Source organism: Amborella trichopoda, chromosome 2 (assembly GCF_054954075.1).
Source record: "Amborella trichopoda isolate Santa Cruz 75 chromosome 2, AtrichopodaSantaCruz75HAP2 v2.0, whole genome shotgun sequence".
NCBI classification, from domain to species: domain Eukaryota; kingdom Viridiplantae; phylum Streptophyta; class Magnoliopsida; order Amborellales; family Amborellaceae; genus Amborella; species Amborella trichopoda.
The window spans coordinates 53,663,200-53,690,526 of NC_142337.1; the positions used below are offsets into that span (position 1 = coordinate 53,663,200).

The following is a 27,327-nucleotide window of genomic DNA, read 5'->3' on the forward strand; positions in this document are numbered from 1 at the left end:
TAGTGTAGATCGAGCTGGTATGAAAACTTGAAAATCTTGAAAATTAATAGTCCAAAAATGTATTTCAAGATACACTACTTCTAAAACTTGAAATTCATTTTTTTCTCATGTTCATACATATTGATATTGAGATGATCAATTTGAGGATATTTAGGTATCAAAACAACCTCTTCTAGTGAAAATTTTGAGGTACTCTCTAATTTGATTGTTTAGAGCCTCGACTCTATATAAACTGTTTCTTTAAATAAATATAACTATATATTTATAATCACAATATTTAAATAATCGTACATATATTTAGGAGAAATATACAATGAGACATTTTATCTTTGGTACAAAGTGATCACAATTAATCTTGACCATTGGATATAAAATTAAATGACTGTATTTATTTCATTGACCAAGCTCAAACTTCAAAATAAATTTTTTCGAACTTTGTGACATGCCAAAGCTATCAAATTTCACATCAAATGGTTGTTAGTAATTGTAACCTCCTTGTATCAAAGGTAAATGGTCTCATCGTATACAATCCACTATATTCAACATATTTTTAAAATATATTAAGGATTATATTAGGGTACTCATGAGTACCTTAACGTATTCAACTGTTTTTTTTCTTTTTGACACTCATATACTCTTTTTTTGCATACAATTTTTTTTCACAAGGGCACTTTTCGTAATTAGCAGGGGTATGATAGATATTTTTATAAAAAAGTAGTGTCCAAAAATATTGAGTAGGGGTGGCAATGGACTCAACCAGACTTAGGACTGACAGTTAGACCCGACATCGGGTCCAGGTATGGTCTAAAATTTGGACCCGAATATTATTCGGGGTCTGGGTCAGGTTCATACCTAGATCCAAGTCCAATTCCCGTATTATATTTTCAAGTATGGATTCGGGTCTTCTAGTATATTTTGCAATGTTATCAAACTCGCCTCGCTTCGGCTGAGGCCTTCGGATTTTAGGCATAAACCGAAGAGAAGCGAAGTGTGGTGCTGCCACTTCGATCAGATTCGGGACCGCTTCAGGCTACTTCGGTCAAATTCGGACCGCTTCGGGTTTGCATCGAGTATGCTTCAGATCTAATTCGGCCAGCAAAGAAATAGCTATATAGCTATATTTTGTAAATTTTTTTATTTAAACTTTAAATCTTTTTCCATTATTTATATATATCTTATATATAAATATCTTTATTTAAACTAAATTAAAAAAAAAAAAAAGTTTGAAGTCTTCCCCCGAATCGGCCGAAGCACCGAAAAGCTTCATTTTTCTCACGAGCAAGCTTTCTATGCTTCCCCTACAACTCAAAACTTTTATCCTTTCCCCTATCCAACCATCCATTCGAATATGACAGTTTAGATAACCCCAATCACAATGTCACCCTCATACTATTTTATTTTAAAAATTTTTTATACAAAACATTTTTACACCAAATTTGACCATCTAATCCTCTTTTGAACTCGCACCTACAAAAATATATATACATAAAATTCTCAATAAAATAACTAAAATGCCATTGAAAGTTTTAGAGGTATTTTGGTCATTATATGTTATCAAATTATTTTTTTAATATTTATTTCGATGTACTCTTTTGAGACGATGTAACGTCCCAAATTTCATATTCACATAGTTAATATAAAAATAGTTAAAAATAAAATATTTTAAAAAATCAAATCTAAATCAAACGGTTAGTAGCTCCCTTGATTTAAATTGGAGCGCTCAATGAAAAGGAAGCACGTATCGTTCCTTCTGCAGAGGAAACATATAATCCTTTCCATTTTCTCAACAAACGGAGGGAGACTATAAAAGTAATGTGACATTGATGGACCGGGTACCGGGACTCCAGACGGTAGGATCTCTTGGCCGCCAGGTCAACCCTGTCCCTGTTACCCACGTGTCATCAGATGCGTCCACCACCTACCTGCCTCCTCCCTCCTCCCAGCCGAGCCGAGCCGAGCCGATCCGATCCGAGCCTGAGCTGTATTTTAATATCAGCGACCAACTGACAAACCCAAAAGCGAAAGAGAGACAAACGGTCACGAGTTTGAGAAGCAAAGACACGATTTCACCAAATTTTGAGACCGATGGATTTCCCGGTAATCCACGATGCTGCCTCTGCCGCCATTAACCACCTTCTAGGTTTAGGGTTTCCTTCTTTCTACTCGGCGGATCCCCTAGCTCAACGTCATCGTAAGTTCAGACTCTCTCTCCTCCGCTCCGATTCCGGAGAAATTTTGACGCCGGAATCTTTTTCCGGCGTCTCTTCTCCGTCCATCTCCGCAACCCTTTCTCCTCTTGATGCTGCCGCTCCTCCTCCCGTAAAAAAGCGTCGCACCTTTAAAGCTGCTCCTCGGGCCCTAGCTCGCAAAACGAAGTGCAAACCACATGTTCATGACATGGATGACGGTAACAGTGGTGAGGGTTTTGATAATGGCAAATTTGGTGATGGAGATGGGTCTTTTGGTGGTGGGAGATGGAATTATGGTGGTGGTGGAGGAGGGTGGGATTCGGGTTGGGAGGAGCCTTTGAATTCGGCGTTCTCCTCGTTTTTTTATGAAGTGATTGGGTGGATTGCCCTCTCTCATTGTGTTCATTTCTCTCTGAAGAAGCTAGGTCGCTTTCTCGAGACTTCCGTCAATGCGCCCGAGAGGGTCGTGCATTTCGTGAACTTATCTACCGTTGGGCCTTAGTTTGATGGGATGTGATCTTACTTGTTTTGGTGTCACAGGATTTGGGATGGGGATTCTGTGCTGGAACGGCCTTGGAAAATTATTGACCGGTTTCAAGGTGCGTTTGGGTTTGATCCTCTTTGTGTATAAAAATTTATGTACAGTTGATCTGTTTGTTGAATTTGTAACACTAAATTACTCCTTCATCATTCGTAGTTCTGAATCAGTTGGAAATGAAAGGCCTCTGTTCTGAGATTTTTTGTACTGTTAATTGATCCTTTATCTGCATTGGTTGGCTGTAGCTCTGAAATGTTCACTTTTTGTGGATCTGAATATGTGAAATTGTCTAGATTTATTTATAGTTGATCCTTTTATTAGATCTATATATTCAAACTCCCTCCACTCTTAATTGTCATTTGAAATCGTAAATGATTTTCGCTTCATTGCTGGATTCTCGGTGTTATGGAATGTTTTAAAGATCTTGTTTATGGCACATACATAAGCTAAATGTCAGCTGCTAGCCACTCAAGCCCAACCCCAATTCCTATATCTATTGTTTCCCTTTTCTCCAGGAGGTATACACATGGACATGGTTTTGTATGTAATCAGAAAGGTTTGATGCAGCCCATGTTTTTGAGATGCAAGTGCTGCCAATGATGGTCAATATTAGCTATAGCTGTGTTTGGCCAATGTCTACCACATTTACAATGTTTGAAGAAAAATATGGGCTTATAGTCACATGCTCATATATCTAATTATAGGACCAAAATTAGTATTGCAAAATTTGCTCAATTAATGGAATTTCTATTTTTCCAACTAAAAAGAAGAAGAAGTTGGTGGTATATGGTCTGCTATCTCCTAGAAGTAGTTAAATACTATTTAATTTGTATCAAGAAACGCACACAAATCGACCCATATCTTAATAGCCACTTGGGCTGAAAACCTTGAAGGTGGTCTCTCATTTGTTCTGCCTCCGCTCATCAAATTGTTGGCCCCAAATGAAAAGTCTTTGTTTGGTACAGTCAGGGTTTGGGGGGATGCCGCGAAGAAAAAGGCCCTCCTCACTTATACATTACCCTTAAGCACCTCTGGAAATCCTCACGGTGTTAGAAACTCAACTTCCTTTACCCTAGATAGTCCGTCAAACCTGGGGTAGGAGACCTTGCCATTGGGAGGTTTTATTAGCTCAGGAGACATGGCGGAAAGTTGGTCATTTGCTACCCCACAATTTTCACCTTTTCATCAGTTTTTTTAGGCACATAATTGGTCTTGGTCTTCCTGACCAGAGTGTCGCATCATTTAAGTTGGAAATTCATTGTGTTTTATGGCCTTTATAGACCAAACCTTGGGTGATTTTTGGGCAGAATTTGATTGAGTTGCCTCCCTGCACCCCCATCCTGTGGTGTTTATGGGCCAATTCAATGTGACAAGATGGTGTTTTGAGAAGGACAGAAATGGCCATGTCATTGTTAGTATGGCTAGGTTTTCAGATTTCATGTTAGAAACAACTTGATTGACATCCCATTCAGTCTCTCTTCACATGGTCCAACTGTGCAACCATCCAGATCCTAACAGAGATTGATGGATTCCTGGTTTCTCCTGTATCGCAGGAGGAGTTCCCTGGAGCTCACTCATGAACTCTCCCCAATCTAGTTTTGAACCACATCCGAATGCTTTTTGACTCTGAACTCCTTGCTCGTCTAAAACCTTCCTGTTTTGAGATGATGTGGCTAGAGGAAACTGAGCAGAACTAACTGATTCCTCATTGGTGGTCCTCTGCAGTGCAAGGATGGGCAGGTTTTAGGCTCTGTAAAAAACTGCAGTTCTTGATGGGCTGCCTCAAACAGTGGAGTTGCAATCTCCCCGGTAACTTTCCCAGGAGAAAGGAGGCCATATTGCGAAAGATCAGTATCCTACACATGGTAGAAGAATCTGGAGGCCTGACTTTGAAGTAAAGGGCTGAGAGGGTAGAACTGAAGCTGAAGTACTAGATTCTTAAGCAAGACGAGATTTATTGGTTCCAACCTCCAACGATCTAGGGTCAAGTGGCATAAAGAAGGAGACGAGAACACGACTTAACTTTATAAGATTGCCCATTGTCGGAGAAGGTCTAACATCATTACCCAATGCACTAAGATCTATGAGTGGCCTTGGGAAATGAATAGGGTTATTACCAGTTACTTTGAGTGTTTTCTGCCCATCACTTCTCTGGACCCACGATTCCTACTCTGCCTAAGGAAAGGGACAAATGGCTAGAAAGATCTTTTACTGATGATGCTAAAATCCATGGAGCAGTGGATAAGTTGGACGGAGCCAACCGATTAGTTGGGAAAGGCTTTGATGATGATGAGTGAATGAGTTGGGCAGCTAAGGCCCCAGGGTCAGATGGTTCCTGGTGGCCCTGTGTCATCGTTCTGGGACTCTTTAGCCCCCAGACATTCCTGCTTGCTTTGCAGTTTTAGCATGAGGGATTATTCACAGGGCGAGATTACACTTTCAATGCCCTGGTCCAAACCTGGTCAGAAAAATTGTAGGATTTCAGGCCAATAGCCTTCTCAATAGCTTGTACAAAATGCCCTCTAAAGTTCTAGCCTCGCCTTCTGTAGGTGCTGAAGTTGTTATCTTACTGATGCAGGACAGGCAGATTTTGGACAGGGCCCTAATTGCACATGAGTGCATTTATGCCAGAGGCGCATCCAGCCTAAATTTTGTAATCATTTCAAGTTAGTCTTTTTAAGGAGGCTTCATTTTGTAAAACGTCTACTCATGCTCCTGTTGCGGTGCAATCCCACATATGCATTCTGTGCATCTTCCCATGACTTTCATGTTCTTGAAAATCTCAAAGACTTCTTTGCACATTCATAGATGTGCAGCCCTATCCCATGGATTTTGGGAGTGGTCAAAATTTCAATTGATGGCATGGTTGGACGCTGCCCAGGCATATCTGGGACACAAAATGGGCACTAGCTTGGAGACGTTAATATGCAATTATGGCAGTTGGATTAGATGGTTTGAATCTTTTAGTTTTCTAGTAGTAGTTGTACCCTATTGTAGAGATCCCACAAAACGAGTTCCAAGACGACAAAATGAGTTAAGGGTATTCATGTGCTGTATTTCACATTAATGACTTTCCTTCTGTAATATCTGTACATTCAAAATTTGCTTGTTAATTCTCTATTTATGTTCTAGCTTTGAAAAGTATGCTCATTCTATGTCGAGGTTGATACCCATGTCCATGCATGTACAACAAAGCAATCTTCTAATCTACCTTCTTGTTCAATAATTTGCAGAATTAACAGAACAGATTTGTTTCTTAGAAATGAAGTCTACTATATTCTGATGTGACAAGAAGTCAAGAATGCCCTTTCTCTATCTTGTTTCACTATCATGTTAAATTCATAAAAGAAAAGCGTACAACAAAAATTTTTAGATAGTGGAAACAAATCTATGTCCCATCTTCTTGCAATGATTATGGCCTCCTACTTCTGAATAGCTATCGACTTGGTAGTTTGGTTTTTCCTGATGTCAATGTAAAAAATCGATCACCTGGGTCGCCTTACTTTCCAAATTTCATGTAAATAATAAACACCCAGCTTTGTTTTGGAATTTATTATCACAACTGGCCATATGATACAGTCAAAACCTCATGTGTGATAGGTTCAGGGGAGTTTGTTGTATTGCTTGAATCCGAAATGCTTTATGGATATCCCTGCTACCATGAACTCAATCACCTCAGGACGCCTACATAAAAACGAGAATAACCTTTTGGAATTTCTAGTGCTAATCAGTATACCAACTGCTGGTCGTTTGACTAGTCCACATGAAATTGGAAAGTTGATCTTTTTCTCTGGTAGCATGTTGATAGTCACCATTCACGACACTCATCAAAATAGAACGTTGGTGAAAATTGATGACAAGCAGAAGAAGTTGGTTTTAGTAAGAAATCTGATGGTTGTCCACAGATATATGCAAAAGAGTGGTGAATTAGTGACATGCTAGCTATAAATTGCATAGAAACAATGTGATAATCAAGCACAATGTCTTCATCTATTCTTTGTAATACATGATTGGAACAATCCAAAAGAAATTTGAAGAAAAAAAAGAAGGGTAGTGCTGGAAGATAGTGCAACTTATGCTCTGCAGAAGAGCTTTAATCTAAGCTCTCTCTTTGGAAGCCGAGTACATCTTCATAAAATAAATCAAAATATGGATGACTTGCCATTATATATGTTTATAACCAACCTCTCTGTTGCAATCAGTGGTTAAGAGACCTGCTTTGAGTGAAGCTAAATAATACTCCAAATAAAATGTCCCTGTTGCTTAAGGTCCTAGTTGATCACATAATTTTTTAGAAAATTATGTATCGATCATACTTTATTGATCACATAATTTTTGAAGTCATTATATTTTCCTAGGTTGAGGACCCTGCTGAATGAGGACCAAGTTGTGTGCACAAAACCGACTGTTCCATGACAGAAGAAAAATCATATTTTGAAGTACAATCAAATCACAACTGAATCTCCTTTTTGGGCACATTAAATTGTTGAAAACTTGAAACACTCTTCCTGAAATTGCACCACCACACACCTTAAAAGAGGCTTACTGGTCTAAGTCCTCAGTGAGTTCCATGGTTATCTACACATATTGAACTTCATATTTTAATCAAAGACTAGGTTTTTTATGGTACTTGCAACTTTTGTGTATAACCTGCTTATGAATTTGATAAATGAAGGGAAACGCCCTTTGTACATTTGGATTATTCTCAAGTAATTAAGGGATTGTATATTATGAGATTGTTTACTTTTTATCAGGAGTTCACAATTGCTTAGCCATTAGATGTTAAATTGGATGGCTTGGGGTGTGACACAAAATTAGAGATATTTATTTTGAACTTTAAGCCTAGTTAATGACATATTTGCAACTATACAATTTGAAAGCTGACAGACACGAGTGATTACATTCACAATTATCCAATTTGAAATCTAACGGACGCGAGTGATTGTGACATCCTTGTATCAAAATTCAACCGTATATTTGTGTACTTTTCATTAATTAATGGCTTCTTCAAATGAATCGAGTTAATAATATATTATTAACTCGTTCCATCTTTGCATATTCATGTATACCACGTCGTCAAAAGATTCAGAAAAATTTCACTTGAAGGGGAAAGTGTATCTTTTTTAAGTCTTGTGAAATAAACATCCCATTGTTTGGGAACTCTGGAATCTGGCAAGCTTGTTTTGGATCTTGATGCTCGTTTCCCATATGAATATATATTGGCATTTTCAAAAGATTGAGGGAGTTTCCTTTTTCTTCATAGACGCCTGACTTCCTTGATGAGAGGACCAACAGCCTTGGAAGTTTAGTTTTCTTGGTTATGGGTGTTTTTGTGATGTTCGGTGTTGCTGTCGCTTGATTATCGTTTATCATCTTGGGACCCTCAACTCTGTAATTATAATCCCAGATAAATTTTCAGGTTCATAGATAGGTCATACATACTGTCTTAAGTTGAAAGAAAATGACCTTTTAACTCCTTTTGAATGCTTTTTATTGTTCAAATTATAATCATCATCGTCTGAGCTTTGTCCTAACTATTTGGAGTCGGCTCTACAAATTTTGTTCCGTCAATTTGATTATGAGTCATGAAATAGATGTTGTAAAAGTTTTATGCTGACTATCTACCTAACATAATCTTCCTTTTTTCTCCAAGCTTGAGACTGCGATGACGGGCTAAGGATCCGTCATGGCAAAGTTAATGTCCAAACTACAATATTTATCCTTTCAATTTTTTTCTAATGACCAAGTCCCATTCACTCAAATTCTTGAAACGTGCCCCATTTCTTTCCCACTATTTCTCATTTATGAACTTATATTTCTCATTTATGAACTTCCTCCATCTCTGCCTTGAACCCCCATCTCTCTCTTGTGAATCTCACAAGTCTGAAATTTCATATGTATGATGGGATTATCAGAAAAAGGACAAATGTTGTACGATGGATAACATAAATGCTCTCTCTCCATTTTTGTTTGTAGTTCCATAAATTATTGATATTTATGTCTATTTCTTATGGGTAGCATTTATCTTTATTATAAGAGAGAGCAAGATTGTTGCAAATGGAATGTGTCGTCTAATAAGAAAAAAAAATTACTTTTTTTTTTGCCAGCCAAATAGTCAAAATTTTCAAATTTATAGAAATTCTAAATAAATGTAAACATTTAAACAATAAAAAAAATATACCAAGGAATATATAAAGAAATTTTTAAGATGCGCTCAAATCCTCACCCTTATATAAACTTTTGGGAAAATAACCTCAACTCCCTCCCCGAAATTTCCTCCCCTATTAGGGTTCACCAAAATCCTTTGTACCCCCTCAAGTTTAAAATTTGGGACTATTAGCCCCTTAATTATGTTTTTTTTTATTTTTTTTACAAATTTGATATTTTTATTTTATAAAATGCCAAACCCTTCCGTTAGTCAACTTCTTCTAAAACCAATCTTACTTCCATAGACCGCAATCTATAAATTTAGACATGAAAAGAAAATAATTTTTTAAAAAATATTAGGACCTATTTTACAATTGCATCAATAGCTTTCGAACTTGGAAAATGATTAATCAAGATTTTTATTACTATTGTTAATGGACTATTATTATTTATTTATTTATTTATTAAAAAAAATTCCTCAAAATGTCTATAAGTGATGAATTATTTAATAATTAAATATTGTTGTTGTTATTATTGTAATAATTATTATTTATAATTATTATTATAATCATTAGCATCAATAAAATTTGCATATCAAGTCAAAAAAAAAAAAATATGGATGACTTCGGTTAGGCATTTTGTGTTCAAATTTGTAAAAAGAGCAAAAAAAAAAGCTAATGAACCCGAAGCTTCAAAGGGCTAACAGGGATGATGGAAATTTAGGGATGAAAAGACTTGTAGCTCCCGCTGGAGCATATCGTGCATTTGCTCCTTTGGGTAAAACTCAAAGCTTGAAGCATTTGTTGGAGCCCAAATTTTAGGATGTGACCTCGAGAATCTACCACCAACATCATATAAGAAAAATTTAAATATCACTCTCTATGTAGCTCACAAAAAATAATAAATAATATCCCAACTTTGATAGGAAAAATCGAATTTTCTGGAGGGCAAGATCGATATGTTCAACAACCTAAGATTTTTTTTTTTTTTTTTGCCCTTTCAACGTAACGTAATCATTTGATGTTACTTAGATGGATCCCAAAATTTTAAATAGAAATTTCTTGCATTTAGCACTTACGCCTAAGGGAGTTGTAGAGGAGAATGGTATACAAATGTTTTGTTTTGTCAATATTCGAGGGAAAATAATGGTATACAAATGTTTTGTTTTGTCAATATTGGAGGAAAAATATAGTATAGTAAAGGTAGACGAATGGAAATAAATACTCGATCTGACTTTTTTACGTGGGCCATAAATAGTGACCTAAAATCACCCTAGCCGTGGGATGAAAGGTTAGACGCATGGAAATAAAGACCCATATGCAATCTGAAATCACCCCTATTGATGCAGACATTGATGAAACGCTATCAGATATTATTTATCTGGCTTTTAGAGAGTTAAATTCCAAAATTTTTACTTGTGAAAATATTCTGTAGCTTGAAAGGGTTACCTCCCTAATATTACTTCTCGGCCTTTACACGAGGGAATAAATGCACAATATACTCCTATGGGAGTACAAAGACAAGAATAAAGAGTTGTACGCTTGGGCAGCATTTGAAGAAGACGCGAGGCAGCCGGCAGCTACTAGAAGCGCCACGAACGAAAAGCGTCTCACTCTTTATATCTATCAATCCGAGGGAATAAAACCAACCATGCGAGGTCCAGTAGAGTGAGATTGAAGACTAAGGGAAGTAATTTCTTTGAAGATCTGAGACTGAACTGAATTTCTTAGAGAAGGAATTTCTTTGAAGATCTAAGACTGAACTGAATTTCTTAGAGAGAGTTGTGGGGTGGAAAGGAAGCCGGTGCGAGAAGGATGATTAGGCGGGGAACATCAATGGTGAAGCTCTACCTGGCCCCTGTTTCAAACCTATTCAGAAGGCGACGTCTTCTCTCTGAACAAGTCAGAGCCACATATGCCCCCACAGATAACAATCCTCCTGTCCATGACCATCAGCATCAGACTCAATTCGATGAAGACCGAGACAAAAATGAAGAGAAGGGAGGATGCGGCATGGACCTGACCCTGCGACCAAAGTATCATATTTCCACACCAAAACCCCCAACAGCTCCTCCTACACTTACCCACACCGAAACCCCAACTCTTCACCTTGACACACACCAAAAGCGTGAACTGAGCTCCGCATCCTCGACCCTTAAAAACAAAAGCACTGGGCTGAGCGATGGCCTTCAAGGCGTGAGCTGTGTGGGCGTCGATGGAACCCCACTCGACTACAAAACATGGGAGCGAATTGCCACAGGAGCTCGACCCAAGCCTATATGAAAAGCCGTCAACTCTTTCGAATATAGAATTCAAGGATAGCAGGTTTCCTATAACTCAGGCCATTGAGATTGATGCGAACGAGTCAGGGGAGTCGGATGCAGTTGGGTTAGTGGATGAGCGATCCGCAACTGCGGACGTGGCTTTGGAGCTGGGCCGACGCATGTTTGAAGAGGCCCGACAGAGGGGCATCCCTCAAATCCCCGCCTCTCGTGTGCTTAGGGAGCTGCTGAAGAAGCGAGGCCAGACAATTGTTTGACTACTTGTGTATGGTATGTGTGCTGCACCTTGGGAACATTAACAGTGTTAGGGATGCCGATCTCTGCCGTAGGATACAGTCGAGGGACAGAGGATGATACGCATGGTGTACCGTGTGCCATGCAGCGGGGTGTTTTATGTCAACATTTTCTTTCAAGTGTAAACAGGTTGGAGTCTGCGAGAGCGTTTGGCTTATTTAGTTGTAACTTGAGGCACTAATCCCCTAAGGGCGCGGGCGCGTGTGTTTTTTTTTTTCCGTCGGTATAAAATACCTCATTATGGGACTCGACAATACTACCGTCAAAACTCCTTTCATGGAGTAGGGGGCGCCACATAAATGGATATTGATATAAGAACGAATGGCTTGCATGTGAGTTGGTTGTTTGGTTTTGGTTGGAGGGTAGAGACCACGAAATGGAATTTTAAGGGGCGACATGGGCTTTTCATTGTTATTGGAGGGAAATTTAGCGTCCATGATTGGATTTGATCCGTGTTGCATTCCTCATTTAAGTTTGCTTTCTGGAAGAAGATTTTTAAGTTGTCGACCTCATTCTTATTGAAGATGCACCTTTAATGATTTAATCATTTGGGGGAAGAGTTTTCTGGGTAGTTAAAAGAGTGTTCATTGATGTGTTCAATACTTTTTTTTTTTTTGGATAAGAGTATTAAGCTTTTATCGATATAAAAGCCGAGAGAAATACATTGATCAAATTAAACATCTGAAATAACAAGAAGACTTCCCCTCTTGTTGCCAGATCAACAATATCTACCAAGATGAAAATAAATCCTTGAAAGCCATTATAAGTGTGGGGAATGATATTATGTCTCAGTGTAATATAATGAAATCAAATCTTTTAGGAAAGGACCCGGTATCTATGCGGGCTAACACCTTTTAGGAAAAGGCTCCGCATAGAAATGCAAGCCTCTTAATAAATCTATTTTTGAGATGGATTTTAACATCTTTTAGGAAAAGGACCCAAATAGAAATGCAGGCCTCTTAACAAATTTATTTTTGAGATGGATTTTAAGACTTATGTGAAGGACATCATAAATATGAAAAAAAAATTAAAATTATAATAAAAATTAGAATTAAAATATTTTAATAAGAAAACATTTGGACAGTTAGCTTTCATTGTTTTTTAGATGGCACATCCACTTCTATTTCTAAGATAGATGCTTTCCCTTTAGAAAATCATATTCGTGGTATTTATATGATTTTAAATTTTGCACTCTTTTCATCCATATTTGTGGCACTTATGCGGCTCTAAATTTTACACTCCTTTCATCCTAATAATCAAATCTTAAAAAAAAAAAAATTAAATTTGTACCCTGGTAAAAAAGAGTCCTCTCCAAATTTAAATTTAGATCACGCAAATTTTCAAATTTAGGCTTTTTCGAATTTAAAATTAAATTTTTTTTAAAAAATCGTTAATATAACGGTTATAAAATTATGTAAAAAATTTAGAAAGATAAAAATTAAATCTAACCATGGATGGCCTATATTAATTGGTCTTAAAAAATATCTTCTAAATTGTGCTTTTAATTTTTTTCGTTCTTACGATTAATTATTAGAATTTATTAGAATAAAAAGTTTAAAAATAAAGTCCAATAAATGGTCCTACCATAATTTTTGATGTTGTTTTAATATATTACTATACAAACCGTAGCATAAAATCATTCTTCATTATATTATTATACGAACTGCACTCCTTTAATATTTACAAGATTTAAAGGTGTGAGGTGCGCCTTCTACAGTCCCCTTGTACAAATTTCACCCACCCGTTTCCTTTGGGTGAACATTCTACGGAGCATGGATATATTCTACGGAGCACGTAACACAAAAGTCTTCACACTAGCATTAATAGAGGGCATCTCTGGATGAAGTTCCTGAATGATCACAATTCGCAATATCCAACAGCATGCAGGACAGATGAGAAGGAATTCATAAACCAACCATCAAAAGTAGAATGAGCCAGGGCTACTTTTGCACCATGTCCATGTGAACGTTGTAAAATCAATAATTTATGAGCAACATCAAAAAAAATTCGACAAATAATAAAGATACAACACTACAACGCGGAGTATTTCAAACCCAGCGTTGTTAAGCCAGCAAAATAACTGCCACTGCAGTTAGTTACCTTCCAAAAGGGGTAACCTATGTACTTTTCATTTTGTAGATTTTCACTTCTCAATCTAAGCACCTGCAGAGCTGGTTCATGGCACCACCACTTCCCTCCTTGTGCATACTTCTCCCCAGTCCTTGTTAGTTAAATATGGACCCAAACCTAATCTGTTTTTGCAAGAGATCTGGGTGAGCGAGAAACACAACGTGGTTTTGTGCTTCGTTCTTCGCCTTATGGGGCGAGGGAACATTTAGGTGTCAACTGCAACTGCCTCCATCAATGTCAAATCACTTGACCCTCATTATGTCCATAGCTCGATACATTTCACTGGTTATCGAAAAGCCTAGCTTATCCTGACTGTATCCAGAGCCTTTTCGATCTCCATGATCATGGCACTGTCAACACTTCCTAATGATATCCTTTTGTGTGCCTTCTGCAAATGGAGCTTCAGGGAACTGCTACTAAGCCCTGCATTCTTGCGACATATAGGGCACACTTTCATTACAGGTTTCCTTTGCTGCCACTCCATTGAAGCCTTCCCATGAGCCTTCTTATCCAATTCCAAAAGGGTTCTCATGAAACCATCATTGGGTTGCGCTCGACGATGAACTTTCTTCAGCACATTCCATGCATCCAGAAGGGTGAATTTCCTGCAAGTGAAAGCTCATTAAATTCTTTTCTTTCTTTTTCTTCTTTTTTTTTAGATTTATAGAATTTGCGGTGATGAGGGTAAATGGTGTACAGATGCTAGAAAAATGGGTTAAGTTCATTTGTACAGAAAGTTAGCATGTCAAAATTGTACAGCTAGGGATGGGATTTGGGGATAGGTTATGGATGTACAGAGGTTTGGTCTTGATGCCTCTTGACCAAAAAGTCTGCTATGTCGTTTTCAGCCCTTCATGTATGCTTAAATGTGACTGGTAGTGGGCAGCAAAGCTCAATAAATTTGTCGATTTTCAAAAAATAGGGAAGTCTGTTTCCAGTTAATGACATTTTGTGAATTGCCTTTAATAAATTAAATATACCTCCAACCCCTGTCGATAAATTTGAGGCCCATAACCAGAGTTTGCGCTTCGGCCGAGTTTGTGTCCGAGAAGCCAATGGGACCCACATATACAAGAGCAGGCGCCCATGTGATTTCCAAAGGCACTTTCAACGCCAGCCATACCAGGGCTCCCTGCAGAGCAGCCACTAACGTGATCGTGGTGATTCCAGTCTCAGGTAATTCAATGCAAGGATCTAGAATGCGCCATTGGGAGGAGATGGAGCAAATGAGGCGTCAAAGGATGACTGAGGAATAGGAGCTAAACTACATTTGACTTTGGCCTTCTTGGCCCAGAAAATGATTGTGGATTTTTGGCGATTCTAAAATGCAGTGTTAAGGGACTTGCCCGAGTCCACTTGCAATCGGGCGAGAGACTTAACAAGGTAAGGTTGAATTACCCCAAGTTGTGTGTACAAACTCAAGTTACATATAAAAAAAATTAAGAAAAATTTCAAAAAAATGAAACAAAATAAGCAGGATTACTTCATGAAATTTTGGTATATGATTTGGATGTTTCTGGCAATGATTGGTGAATATTTTTCGCTATAATCCTTATTTTTATATTTTGAATTTTGTAAATATTCCCAACTATAAATCAATTCATTCTAAATCCATTTTTTGATATTTTTTTATGCTTATTTAACTCATTTGGAAGGCTCTGAAAGGGCAAGAGAAAGATGCAACAAGATATGGATGGAAATAGTGAGAAAAGACATGGTAACGTATGGTCTGACTGAGGGTATAGGGTATGGCCCTTGTTGGAGCGAAATGACGAAATAGAATTCGTGTAACCAATCCCAAATAATTGGGATAAGGCTCAGATGAGGATTTCAACTTTTCAAAGCTACTTTTGGTTTTATTTAGTTAACTTTTCTTCTATTTTTTCAAAAATTTTCTTTTTTTTTCAAAACTTATATCTAGGGCCAAAAAGGGCTTTTGGCCCTATGTAGGACTCCGCTGAATCCATTGGGACTCGGCGAGTAACTTGCCTCAACCAAGGACTGAGTCCCTTGGCTGAGGCAAGTCTTGTAAGTTGTAACATTGCTCAAATGGCTCAATGCTGCTTTGTTTGCGCTCGAATATAGACCAGCCTATAGCTAGGAAATGGGAAGAAAGAAAGAGAGATGCTGAGGGGTCAAAGCAAGTATAACCCAATTCCATCCATAGACCTATTTCAGCATGCAGCCTATAGCTAGGAAATGGGAAGAAAGAAAGAGAGATGCTGAGGGGTCAAAGCAAGTGTAACCCAATTCCATCCAAAGAGATATAGGTTAAGGGATAAAATTCGTGAGGCAAAGTTAATGTGGACAAAAAGGTGGTCAATGGATTCTCCATGGTCCTACACATGGGACACAAGCTCGGTAGGGGAACGCCTCGCCTCTTGGGTAAGCGCCCAGTTGGTAAGACCAAGAATTAAAAGCCTGGGCTTTCAGTAGAACAGGGGTAAACCAGGTCATTGAAGGTGGTAGTGGGCTTCCATCCCTTTGATGAAGAGTCTAGTAAAAAGAGGAAGCTGAAAAATAATCCAGAACTGGTTTAAGTTACATACCATTTTGTCAGGGCCTGAACGAGGTATGAAGTGGCGTTGTAGCCTAGCAGCACGAAAGCTAGCTCTAAGGCTTTGTTGTCATCTAGATTGCATATAAACCTCGACGTCCGTATTGTTTGGGAGCCACGCTGCTCACAGAAACAGAAGACAGTGGCTTTCTGGTTGGAAGCTACACTGAATAGGCAAGGGAAGTCAACCTACAATGGTTGAGGGTGCAGCTACAGGTCCTTCCAAAAGCACGCAGTCCATCTTTTTTTACAGCATACCAAATGATTACTCCGGAAACGTCTCCAAGACACCAGGCCTGGTCATTAAACGGGACTGGGAAAAGGCTACAACCATGTCATTTGGGCCATCCTGGAGGAAACCCTTCGCAGAAGGTGGATCCGAGGATGTATCCACCAACCCTATTTTTCTTTTCTCAGTAATTGCTCTCCTCGTGGCTTCTTCCACTCCTCAAGGGCCTCAGACAGGGCAACCCCCTTTCCCCCTTCCTCTTTGCAATTGCTGCTAAGGTTTTCAGCAGATCCCTCTCTAGGATGTATAAATACAGCTTCTAGAGGGCTTCAAGACTGCTAGGGATGTTCCAGCCATCCCCCACCTCCAATATGTTAATGACACGCTCGTCTTTTGTAACGCTTTGGCCCAACAGGTTGACAACTTACTCCTTTTTCTCAAATGTTTCCACTTCCCACGGGCCTCAAAGTCAACCTCACAAAATCCAAGATGATCAGCAGTTCCCTTCACCATCTCTCTACCCAGGCTTTTGCTGATAGGCGAGGTTGCAAAACTGACTCCATCTCTCCCACCTACCTAGGATTGCCTTTGTGCCTTGGCAAGCCTGAAAAAAAGCCTTTCGAGCCACATCATCGATCGCTGTGATAGCAAATTTGCTACATGGAAAAGAAGGCACCTCTCCTTGGTGGCCAGAGAAGCAACGCTCTCAAACGTTCCTACATATAAAATGTCGCTCTTGCACATACCCACGATTGCTCAGCATCTCGAGCAACTTATGCACAACTTTCTTTGGTCAGGGGACAAGGAATCCAGAAAAAATCACCTTATATCTTGGCACGCAGTCTGCAAACCTAGATCCCTTGGTGGTTTGGGAATCCATAGTCTTTGAAAGAATAACCCAGCTCTACTAGGTAAATCGTGGTAGAGAATTGCTACCCAGGCTGGCCAAATGTGGCACCAGGTCTTGACCCACAAATATCGTCTCAACTCCTCCCCATGATTCCTCCCAGAAGACCTCATTAATCATCCTTGGGCTTCTGGAAATCCATTATCCATTGTCTTCATTGCTTGAAAACCCACATTCCGTTCCATCCTAGAGAGAGCGACAAAGTCAGATTCTGAAGAGACCGTTGGATCGGCCACCTCCCTCTAATGCTTCACTTCCCCAGCCTTTTCCAACTAGCTAGAGATCCCAACACCCTGGTTGCAGACCACCTTCCACCCGCAACATCCCCCGAGTGTGGAACCCGACCATCGTAGAGATCATACGGATGCAGAAACCCCAGCCTTCTTGGAACTCTTTACATTCCCCTTTTCTGCCCCATCATGGTAAAGACCAAATCTTGTGGTCCCCCACTTCCTCGGGAGCCTTCACAGTCTTCTCTTTCTACCTTAAACTCATCACCCCTCCAGCAAAACTCTCTCACAGGCAAACCGCCTACAACCCTAGCTTGGATTCCCTACATCCGCCCAAAAATCCAGGTCTTCAACTGGGTGGTGGCCATTTCGGAGAGAGCTTTCATAGTTGATAAGCTACAAAAACGGGGATTGCAACTTCCCAACTGCTGTGTGATGTGCATGGCCAATGAAGAAACAAACTCACACTTATTCATCCATTGCAGCACAGCTAGCCTTCTGTGGGAAGATATCCTCCAACTGTTCAGGTGATCATGGGTTACACCCGAGTCAGTGTCTCAGCTTTTCCGACTAATGCTTTGGAAGGCATTAGTGGCCGCAACCCTATGGACCATCTGGAAAGAGCGCAACCAAAGGATTTTCTCATTGGCAAACCTTGAAAGACAAAGTCAGGTCCACAGAAAGTGCGCCGGGGAAAGCTGACCAAGTGCACCGGGTTGTGGGTTTTAAGTTCGATGGATCATAGGAAGATGTGGAGGCTTTTTGTCGCTCCAATGCTGAGACACGTTTCAAAGTAAGTCTGAAGCAATCTAGAGAAGTTTCCAATCTCTTCTTTTATGTGCATTTCGATTGAGACTCTTCCAGTGCTCCCCCTCTCCGGCGGGGGCGCAAGCCACTCCTAGCCGCTCGGCTACACACTCTCTTTCCCTGTCCAGATAATGAAGATTTTAGTATGGAATATCCACAGCCTTGGCTCTAGCAAAAATACATCCTTCGTTCTTTCCTACTGCTCTCAATATCAACCCTCTATTGCAACTCTAATTGAGACCAAGCTCCAGGTTACGTCTCTCCACCAAATCAGTCAAGTCTGGGGTCATAGGCCATGTCAATGGATTGCCCTCGAAGCCCAGGGTGCCTCCAGGGGTATTTGGGTTATCTAGGACCTATCCTCCCATTCTCTCTCCTCTTCCGTGGTGGCCTCCTTTTCGGTCATAGTGTCCCTCTCTCATTTGTCGGACGGTCTTCTGTGGAAGTTCACAGGCCAAATTCTCAGCCTCTGAGACCCCCCGCCCCCCTCTTAGTGTCTGGGATGTCACTTCAGCGACACTAGATGGTCTTTTGAAAGATCAAATTCTTCCACTATTTCTCAGGCTATGATGGATTTTGTGGACTGGATAGTTAACAATGATCTCATGGATATCCCTCTCCTTGGAGCAAGATTCACTTGGTCGAACCACTCTTCTCCATCCCCCTGCCTTTCCAAGATCGACCGCTTCCTTCGCAGTTTGGAGTGGGAGGCCTCCTTCCCAGGCACCACATCACGAGTTTTAGCCAAAACTATTTTTTAACATAAACCTCTTCTCTTAGGTACCTCCCCTCCCTTAGGAGGCCCTAGACCTTTCCGCTTTGAAATGGCCTGGCTCGAAGAATCCTCCCTCCACTCCCTTGTTCCTTCCTGGTGATCCTCTTTTCCCCCTTAATTCAAGGTTGGGCTGGTTTCAGATTCCAACAAAAACTCAAGCTCCTCAAAGAGGCCCTCAAAACTTGGAGCAAGAACTTACCTGGGAATTTCTGGGCTATGAAACTTTCTCTACTCTCAGTGATTCATGACCTCAACACTCTTGAGGAGTCCCGTTCTCTTTCTTCCAATGAGCAGCTCCTGAGATCTCAATACAAAGCTGACTTTCAATGTACCATTCGGAAGGAGATCTTTTGGGCACAGCGTTCCAGAGTCAGGTGGCTCAAGACAGGAGATCTCAACACTGGTTTTTTTTTTTTTTTTGGGTAAGTAGATCTCAACACTGGTTACTTTCATAAGATTGCCAATTGTAGAAGAAGTGAAAATCTCATCACACAAATTCAGTCTCAGGGAGTCATTGGATGACCCTTCTAGAGTAGAAGAAACCATTATTCAATATTTCAAGGATCTCTTTTCTGCCACGCCTCAGCCAACAAATGGCAGAGCTTTCTTTTCTCACTCTTTCACCTGCCCAAGCTCAAAGTCTTGACGTACCCTTCCTAGAATCGGAAATAATCTCATCCATTAAAGACTTAGGCCAGGATAGAGCCCCCGGCCCAGACGGATTTCAAATAGCCATTTATAATCGCTTTTGAGAGCTCTTGCACCCAGACTTGCGGGCTTTCTTTGCCGAATTCTATGATAGGGGAATCATTAACAAGGCAATGAACACTACCTTTGTAGCCCTTATCCCCAAAGTAGAGGGTGCGGTGAAGCTAAAAGATTTCGCCCCTATTAGTTTGGCGAATAGCTCCTATAAGATTCTGGCCAAGGTCCTCTTTTCTAGTTTTAAGTCCTCTAGTAGCTGGCAGTCACAGGGGTATTTTTGATATATGTCTTCAAGTCCTCTAGTGGTCAGCAACCACAGGGGCATATCTGATATATGTCCAAGTCCTCTAGTGATAGGTAGCCCTAGAGGGGCATATCCAGTATATGTCTAAATCCTCTGACGCGAGCATCTGCAAGGACACATTGGATATATACTCCAAATCACTTGCTAAACAATATCGGATATTATGGATATCTCAATGTTTCATGGCACCTCCAAAGCCAAAATGCATACCCAATACTCTGAAAATCATTGCCATCATTATTCAGGAATGAGATTAATGGAGAATGAAACCCACTCCCTTGGAGTCATTTGCTACTATCTAACAGTGAAGGTCATGGAACATGGAATGTGGGGTGGGAAACCCATGTCGGCATGACTAACAGCAGAATGAAAGCTCCAGCTCAGCTCAAACGCGATTTGCAAGAAATACCATATCATGACAATAATCTCACCCTCTCTTGCAAGATTTAACCCACGATCAAATAGCAGCTGCACAAATAACACATTCCACTCAATTCAACTTCCAGCTATGAAAGGGAGAAAAATGCAAGCAGATGGGGCATGATTAGGAACGTGGGGAAGAGTGAGAAAGGAGGCCTTAATAATCAACAAGGTCTTTATAAAGGGGAAAGACATAATATATACAATTTTTACTCCATTTCTTCCTCACAATTGTACTCTTGGTTCTTCTCTTATGCACTGCAATTGATTAAACAAAGTTGTTCCACAGAAATCCCAAGTCAGGTGCCCTGGGATGTATTACCTAAAAAAAAAGGGGGGGATCTCGTATATGCAGGGGGGATCTCATATATGCAGGGACGAGTTTGTTCCAAACAGACTGCATCATTTCCTCTATCATCGCATATGCAGCATGAGGGCGACACATTTTTGGTAGACTAGTGCTGACAAAGGGCTCGACATGTGAACCTCCCTTGGCCCAAGTAACAAGTCAAGAAATGACCTACAAGTCCAATGAGAATTAGTGCAACTTGGCTGTAGGAACTACCAAGAAACCCGGTTGTCCAATTCTTTAATCCAAGAAACCTTTACGAGGGGAGGTACTAAGGCCATGGACAGACTGTCAAATTGTGCAGGATGCTGTGTGGGAGGCTAAGCAGCATGCGAGACAAGGCAATGATGGCGCCGAATTTGTGACAAACAGCCTTGGCAGGAAAGGCAGAGTTCAAATTCAAGAGAGACAACATCCAAGTCATGGGTGGCTTGTAACGATCAATAACCACCTATCAGGTGGCATGATAAGGTGGTTAGCCTGTGGGTCATGGGTGGCTTGTAAGGACCCCTTTGGCGGGCCTTGGCAGTGGCAGGCTGTCAAGTGGCTCACTGTATTTCAATTACAAATAGTGTAACCTGAGGTCCATATAAACCTGTGGCCCAAACCCTTGGTGGGCATCGGCGGCAATATACTAGTTATCGAATAGCAAGCGTAGAATTGAGCAACGACCCTTGTCTTCTTTCTCTTGTACGTCTATGAGGGTGCCAGGCTGAACTTGGCCCTAAGTGCTGAAGTCTTAGGAGGCAAGGCCACAAGGTTTGGCTAAAAGAAATATAGCCCCATGATGCTACCACTTTTGGCATTCAATATGGGTCCTTTGAAGGCGCTCCAACTAAACATGTCACTTATCTCGATGATAGGGCCATTGTAGATGAACCACAACTTTCAACATCTGGGCTTTGTTTCCATCCACACTGTCGATTTTCTTGATTACCTCAAAATCAATCAAGCAAAAAGACTCAACATCTGATGATAATTATGAGGAAAATTTATATTTGGACCGGTTTCCCGTCTCCCCCTCCCTTTATAACAGTATGCATCACATTTTCCCCAAAATTACATGGAACCAAACCCACCCCCACCAACCCAATTTACCCTTTTTTCTTAGTTTTGCACCCTGTCCAACATCTTCAACATCAGACAAGTTGGAAATTCACATTTTCTTTTTAAGTTTTTTTAGGCATGTCCGATATCAGAAACACCAAACACCCCTATCTTTTGGTTTGTTCGATATTGGCAAATGTCGGACAACCCTAAAACCATTGTATGCTCTACATCAGTGATATTGGACATCTCCAAGAGGGTAGCAATTGGTGGTGGTGGTGGTGGCAAAAAAGTGGTTGGATTTGGGTTGTCAATCTATGAGGAAAGGGGGATGGGACGAGTAACATGGAAGGTGGTGAGGGGAGCTCATTGCTTTTGTTGGGGAGGTGGGCTTGAAGTCATGAGGGATGTCCATCTATGAGTCATGGTGGACCTTGGTGTGTGATGTGGTCAAAGCTAGAAGGGTTTAGAATGGTGGGCAAAGGGATGGGGTGTGGGAAGATCTTGCCCACCCATATGTGGCTTGCAGTAGATCTCCGTGCATATCATGGTAGGATAAGGGGCATCTGGGGTCCAATGTACTATAGGGTCGTCAATGGCTGATTGCAACTATCCAAGTAGTAGCCTATGTGCCAATCATCAGGGCATTGGGATGGGCTGACAGGTGTGGGCTCATTTGGGTGGAGCATGGGTACGGGTGCCCACTGGATGAGAGTCCAAGTGAGGGGGCGACTCCGAATAGGCAGTCAACTAGTTTAAATTAGAGTGTTGGATAGCTGTTCGATGAGGCTCTAGGTGGATAGATGCTTTAGATGAGACAACAGATGTGGTAACGGGTTCACAACCCGGTTCAAAGGGAAGTCCCAAAAAGTGGAGGCCATAAGTCTAGAATGTAGGAGTAATTTTTTTTTTTTGAGAATGTTAACCAGGATCATAGACCAGCAGCTACTAGGGTGGGGATCGAGGCCCCCTCTTTGGCAAGGGCATCGGTGCAGCATTAGCTTCTCTATGGGCATGGCTCCAAGTGATCAAGAGGCTCGAGAAATGAAAGAAGATCTCGTCTAAACGGTGTTGTAGTCTCCAAGGGCCGAGGGATGTTCATGAGATTCAATCGATCACGCGGTTATCCCTTTCAATAATGAGAGACGGATTCCATGATAGGTCGAAGGCTCTAAGGCCTTTAAGGAGGATGCTGGCCTCAGCTGTTGTCGAGTCCGAAAACCCAATACGGTGGGAGTAAGAGTGGACAATGGAGCTTTCAAAGTTGTGAAATAAAGCACTCACTCCTGACAGTCCCGGGTTGTCCAAAGAGCATCCATCAAAATTTCATCTGATTTGGTTTATGCTGGGGGGCCGCCAGAAAGAGGATTCGGAAACCTTATAAGGCCGGAAGACTAGGAGGGGAATGCCAAGGAGGGGAAGCTCAGGTGGAATGCCAAGGAGGGGATGGGGTGGAAGAGTTTGCTGCTGTTGGCCCAGCAGATGATGGAGTTTCTGACGGAGTCAGTGAGGGACCCAAGAGAATTTTACCTGCCTCTGAGTATTTTATAGTTCAAAAAGGCAAAGGATCTTCGCCTATAACTCCATAGCTAGAGGGCAGTGGATGAGGAGGTGGGGGTTGGATTCTTCATCGTTGAGGCAGGCAAAGGATCTCCACCCATAACTCCATAGCTAGGGGGCAGTGGATGAGGAGGTGGGGGTGGATTATTCATCGTTGAGGCAGAGGATACAACGATTAGGATTTGGACGACTTTGCCAGGTTCACTCGGAAATCCGTAGCCATGTCAAAGCACTTTAAGAAAATCCTCAATGTATCTACTTGCTGGGTTGTTGGGTCGCAGAAGAGAAGAGTGTCGTCTGCGTGTTAAAGGTGAGATATCATAGGTCCATTGGGGCCGAAGCAGAAGTCGACGAGCAGCTCAGCTGCATATAGACTTGAGATCGATTGGCTAAAGACCTCAGCTGCCATATTTTCAAAAAGCACTAGGCGACACCCAAGAGGCCATGGGGGTCCAGGCCGCCTAGCACCTAGGTAGCTACCTAGGCGGGCGCCCAAAACATGGGCGACCCAGTTGAAAAAAAGAAAGAAAGAGATAGTTTGATTCTGATAATCCATAAGAAATTTGATAATCCATAAGACTATAATCCATAAGAATTTTGATAATCCATAAGACCATAATCCCAGTTGAAACAAAAGAAGAGAGAAGTCGAGAAGAGAATTTTGATAATCTATAATACCATAATCCATATTTTCATACAATGCTAAAACAGTAAAACCATACAAGCATACACGGATAATATGATACACTGTAGACTGTACACACAAAAATTAGATAGTAGAACTAGAAAGTAGAAAGTAGAAACTAAAAATAAGAAAGAGAAAATATACAATAATTCATAAAATATACAGTCTAAGACACAACAGTCAACACTCAACACTAAGAGTCTTCAGTCATCATCATCATCAGAAGGAATAAGATAAGCCTCATCATATGCATCAGATTCGAGGCCATCATCATAAAAGTCATCTCCCTCTTCAATATAACACTTGTCCTCCTCTGTTTCTTTTGAATCTGCATCTCCCTCTTACTAGTATGTGCATATGAGGTCCTAGGAGTCTTGGCTCTACCCTTTTCTATCTTTTTGTACTTCCCTGAACTCAAATATTGTATAATCTCCGTCTTGGTAGCCTCAGAAACACTTTTACACGGGGAACATCCCCCTTAATACCAGCAATGTGTTTTTTAAACCGGTAAATGCCCCCATTAGTATCATTTCCACAATAATTACATTTAATACGATTTTTGTCATTCGTATTCGGGTTATAACCATACTTCCAACCCGGATCACCACTTTTAGAAGAACCTAGAGAAGATATTTCCATAGAACAATGCTCATTTTCATCTTTTTCTAGTTCTTTTAAATTCAGAAATCGTCTAATCTCATCCCGAATAGCTTCAAGAACCTTTTTACAAGAAGCAACATTCCCTATAATACCAACAAGGTGTTTCTTGAATCACTTAATACCCCCATTGGTATCTTTTTTACAAAAATTACACCTTATACAATTTTTATCGTTTGGTTTTAAGTTATAACCATACTTCCAACCTGGATCACTTCTTCTAGAAGAAGAAGAAATACATCTATTCAAATGACAAGGATTTTCTTCATGTTTTTGTTTTACAGAAGCCATATATTGCTTAATCTCCTCTCTGATAGCTTCATGAATATTTTTACAAGGGGCAACATCCCCCTTAATACCGGCAAGATGTTTCTTAAACCAGTTTATGCCCCTTTTTGTATCTTTTTCACAATAATTGCATCTAATGCAATTATTGTCATTTGGATTCAGGTTATATCCATATTTTCAATCCAGATCTCCACTTCGACTAGATCCTGAAGAATGCATCTCAAAATAAAGCAAGCAATCTAAAAACGAAAGTTTTGCACTTACTTTGATTGCACGAACTCCAAACTCTCACCTCTGAGATGTTTGCAGGTGCTAAAATAATAAAAAATGCCCCCTAATAGGATTATAAAACTCCAAAACTAAATTTAATCTACATGGGTGATGTTCGGATCTATTTTTCGTAACTTTGAGAAGCACTTCGATCCAATGAAAATCATAAAATTTAGTTTCTTTGAAGTGTCTTTCTCTCTAAAATGGGTTCTTGTGGGTTTAGGTTTCAAATGAACCTAAAACCCATCCTTAAAAGCCTTTATGTTTAAAAAAAAAACAATAGAACAAATAAATAACATAAAAATTTTCGCCCCTGACTGGGTGCTGGGCGCCCGCCTAGACAGGTTTCGTACAGCCTAGGCAGCTGCCCAGGGACTTCCGCCCAGTTTGACCGCCTAGGCCTGGGCGATGCGCCCAGGCCTTTTGGACCGCCTCGGTGGCAACCTAGGCGAGCCGCCTTATGCGCTGGGCGGTCTGCTTTTTTGGACACTGTCTGCAATAATGGCCAATAAGATGGGGGAGAGGGGGTCACCTTCGCTCAACCAACTTGAAGCTGAAGAACCCTTTGGGGGAGCCATTTATTAGGATCGAAAAGGATGCAGACAAAAAATACACCCCCTGATCCATCTACGCCACCTGTGGACAAAAAATACACCCCCTAATCTCTGCTGGGTCTCCTTTAGAATAGATCAATCCATGTGGTCGCACTAAGCCTGGGATTTTAGTTAGATGCTGGGAGTGTAAGCGCTCGTGGGCTACCAGTGCTCCATCAAGAATCTGTCGGTCCTCGACAAAAGCCCCCAGAGTTGAGGAGATCACCCAGTGGAGAACCTCCTCAAGTCTAGAGGCCAAGACTTTGGATAGGAGTTTGAAGAACGAATTAACCAAACTTATGGGGCGGAAGTCACGGAGCTCTTCAGCTCCTTCAACTTTGGGATGAAAGCCAAGAAAGTGGCATTGAGGGCCTTGTGGACAACTCCTCTTGCGTGGAACTCACTGAAGAAGGAAAGGATGTCAGCCTTGAGGGACTCCCAAAAAGAGAGAAAGAAGGCCACAGGGAAGCCATCAGGGCCAAGAGCCATGTCCTAAAGCTTTGACTGCACCGAGGAACTCGTCGTCTGGAAAGGGGACTCTAGCCACCTCGCTTGGGTAGCAAGGATGGTCCGAAAGGAGAGATTGTCCACAACAGGATGGGCGCTGGCTGGCCAGGAGAAAAGGTTGAAAAACAAATCCACTATGGCTTCTTCAACCGGGGGCAACTGGTCAAAAGTTTGGTTTACTATTTTGATATTGATGATGATGTTATCCCTCCTCCAGCAGTTGGCGATTTTCTGAAAGAAAGCAGTGTTTTGATCACCACATTTCAAACACTTCACCCTTGAACGTTGATACCAGTATAGTTCCTCTTTACACAGAACTTCATGGAAAGAGAATTTGCAATTATCACTATGGATCCTTTCTGCCTGGGTTAGGGAACAGGATTCCTTGGTGGCATCCCAATGGGAAGTTTCATTGAGAAGAGAGGCTTTGGACTCAAAGAAATTTCCAAGTAAGGTTCTAGCCCAATTCTTGATCGAAGACTAAAGAAGTCGAAGTTTCTGCTTGAGGCAAAAACCAGCAAAGTCATGGACGTGGGGGTCAAAAGAACGCCCCCACAGGGACAAGTGATAGGATGTTAGGTTCTTCGAGCCAAGAAAGCTCAAAGCGAAAGGGTTTAGGACCACGGGGGGACGAGTTGCTATGTAGAAGGATTGGACGGTGATCTGAGGTGGGAATAGGTAGTCCCCATTCAAGGGAGATAAGGTATCTATCAAGCTTGGACAAGGATGGGTTTTGGGAGTGACTCAACCAAGTGAACAAAGCCCCTTGAAGAGGCATGTCTAAAAGGTTATTTCTAGTCATAAACTCAAAAAATAAAAACATGGCAGGGGAGAAACTGTGGTTATCGTTACGCTCAA

The 27,327-nt window shown here is 40.9% G+C and overlaps 1 protein-coding gene and 1 non-coding gene across 2 annotated transcripts in view; one reads left to right on the forward strand and one right to left on the reverse strand.

Moving 5' to 3' along the window:
• Nucleotides 1-1,770: 1,770 nt before the first annotated feature.
• Nucleotides 1,771-7,475, forward strand: LOC110007012 (hypothetical protein). The gene is made up of 2 exons (XR_016049601.1): nt 1,771-2,788; nt 7,086-7,475. It is a non-coding gene; the product is annotated as a hypothetical protein (transcript).
• Nucleotides 7,476-13,411: 5,936 nt separating this feature from the next.
• Nucleotides 13,412-27,327, reverse strand: part of LOC18431471 (dual specificity protein phosphatase family protein) — a 28,017-nt gene continuing 14,101 nt past the window's right edge. The window contains exon 12 of the mRNA XM_020665636.2: nt 13,412-14,184. Within this exon, the coding sequence (XP_020521295.2) occupies nt 13,878-14,184 (307 nt within the window). The 3' untranslated portion in view covers nt 13,412-13,877. The remainder of the gene's footprint in view (nt 14,185-27,327) is intronic.